General features: G+C 41.2%; 1 protein-coding gene across 1 annotated transcript; it reads left to right on the top strand.

The window, feature by feature from the left end:
• Positions 1 to 503: 503 nt before the first annotated feature.
• Positions 504 to 1,620, top strand: LOC122640614. Its single transcript, XM_043833829.1, has 4 exons — positions 504 to 819; positions 976 to 1,012; positions 1,175 to 1,296; positions 1,534 to 1,620. Exons 1-4 carry the CDS (start codon positions 523 to 525, stop codon positions 1,594 to 1,596), a joined length of 519 nt encoding a protein of 172 aa, XP_043689764.1. The 5' UTR covers positions 504 to 522; the 3' UTR covers positions 1,597 to 1,620.
• Positions 1,621 to 1,925: the final 305 nt, after the last annotated feature.

Below are 1,925 nucleotides of genomic sequence, written 5' to 3' on the forward strand. Positions count from 1 at the left end.
AATGTGATCCAGTCTCAAATAATCCTGTGTTGAATGCCCGCATACAAGGGGGCGAAATGAACCCCCCCTTTGCCCCAGGGGGTGAAGGGGTCACTAGACTGGGTAAGTCTTGCCTTTTTTATTATTATTATTATTATTATTATTATTATTATAATAGAAAACATGCTACCTGGTCACGTGTGACATGCGACCCCTAGTGTAAAATGACCATCGTACCCCCGCACTCCCATAGAAAAGGGAAATCCTTGGGAGGGCGACGAACGGTCATTTACTGCGGCCACGTAGTGTTCTGTTACATGTGAAAGTGGTGTGTGTGAGAGAGAGAGAAGGGATAAAGCTCAGGTGCAGGAGAGAGGATAAAAAAAAAAAAAAAAAACAGAGAAGGCGAGCGAGGCAGAGTCATTACTAACCCCAAAAACAAAACAAAACAAATTGAATTGTTGAGAGAAGGAAGGGGAAGAAATGGCGTTGGCGACGTTGAACCTGAATATCCACCATGATCATCATCATCATCATCGTACAATGTTGATATTACAATACCCTGTTTCCGTCATTCCCTCTACTACCTCTGTGGGCTTCGACTTGAATCGCTGCTGCTCTGGTAATTACGTCGGTTTTGGCGGCGGCGGCAGCAGCTGTAGGGCTCTGATAGCAGTAACAGGAGGAAGAATAGGAAGAAGAAAGAGGTCAAGTCTGAGGGCCTTGAAGAGAAGTTGTCCAACTCGTGAGTTTCGGTCCCCATCGATTTCTGCAGCACTTCCCCCTCTTGATCTAACCGAGGATAACGTCCGACAGGTCTTAGCCGACGCTCGAACCGAGGCAAGTAGTCTTTCTTATTTGATTTCTTTCTTTCTTTCTTTCTTTCTTTGCTTCTGTCTGGGTATCCAAAAGCCTCTTTTATCCATCCATCCATCCCACTCCCACTCCCACTCTCACTCTCACTGGAGTTTTAACGGAATTTCTGTTACTTGGCAGTTTGCACAGATTTTCGACATTTCGGTGGGAATAACTGGTGAGTTGGTATTAGACTATTAGTATTACAACATTTTTTTGGGTTTGGGTGCCCATCTCTTCCTGACTCTCATCTCCTCTCCATTCATAGTGCTGTATCTATATTCTGAACTTGGATATATAATAATAATAATAATAATAATCATATACAAAAGGATTTTAGGAGAAGCCGAGCTCTCTGAAGTTGATGGCCCCTTCGTAAAGATCAGTCTCAAAGGTCGGTTCTGGCACAAACGTTCCACAGTTTTAGCCAGGCTTGGTAATTACCTGAAGCAGAGGATTCCCGTGAGTTCAACTTTCTCTCTCTCTCTCTCTCCCCCCAAAAAAAGAAATTCTCTTTCCTTTAGAACCTTAAATTAAAATTTTTTAAAAAAAAAATGTCTTATCTCTTATATATATGTGGAAAAAGTGATAATTTCAATTTGCGACGGAGCATAGGGTTTTTTCCCATCTGTTAAGTCCCTCCCAGTGAGTGTGGTGTCAATTGTGATTCATGAATCTATTTTTCCCCTTCTGAATCAGGAAATTTTGGAGGTCGACATTGAAGATGAAAAACAATTAGATGACAGCTCCGAAAACTTCTGAGGTTGTATAACTTTTTCTTTACTACTATCCAAAAGAGTCTTCTGCTCTTCTGTTAAAATTGAATTCAATTCGCTCTGTTTGCTGCATGAACCTTGTAAGTGTTGCAGTAGAGAGTCATTCTCTCTCTCTCTCTCTCTCTCTCTCTCTCTCTCTCTTTCTCTGATTTTGATGTTGGTTTCGTAAACTATGTAAGACAATAACATTGCTGTTGAGAGCTCTTTCCTTACCCTCTCTGTGCCTAACAAATATGAGGTTTTCTAGCTAGGCTAGGTGGCCTAATAAATATCTTTCATGACCATTCCTCATATATTTATTTATTTATTTGTCAG

This window comes from Telopea speciosissima, chromosome 9, assembly GCF_018873765.1.
Source record: "Telopea speciosissima isolate NSW1024214 ecotype Mountain lineage chromosome 9, Tspe_v1, whole genome shotgun sequence".
Taxonomy (NCBI): Eukaryota; Viridiplantae; Streptophyta; class Magnoliopsida; order Proteales; family Proteaceae; genus Telopea; species Telopea speciosissima.

Excerpts from the sequence above, each read along its gene's own strand:
- LOC122640614 (XM_043833829.1), top strand. The coding sequence starts at position 523 with ATGTTGATATTACAATACCCTGTTTCCGTCATTCCCTCTACTACCTCT. Across the intron at positions 1,013-1,174 it reads CATTTCGGTGGGAATAACTG|GAGAAGCCGAGCTCTCTGAA; the intron begins GTGAGTTGGTAT and ends AAAGGATTTTAG. Across the intron at positions 1,297-1,533 it reads ACCTGAAGCAGAGGATTCCC|GAAATTTTGGAGGTCGACAT; the intron begins GTGAGTTCAACT and ends CTTCTGAATCAG.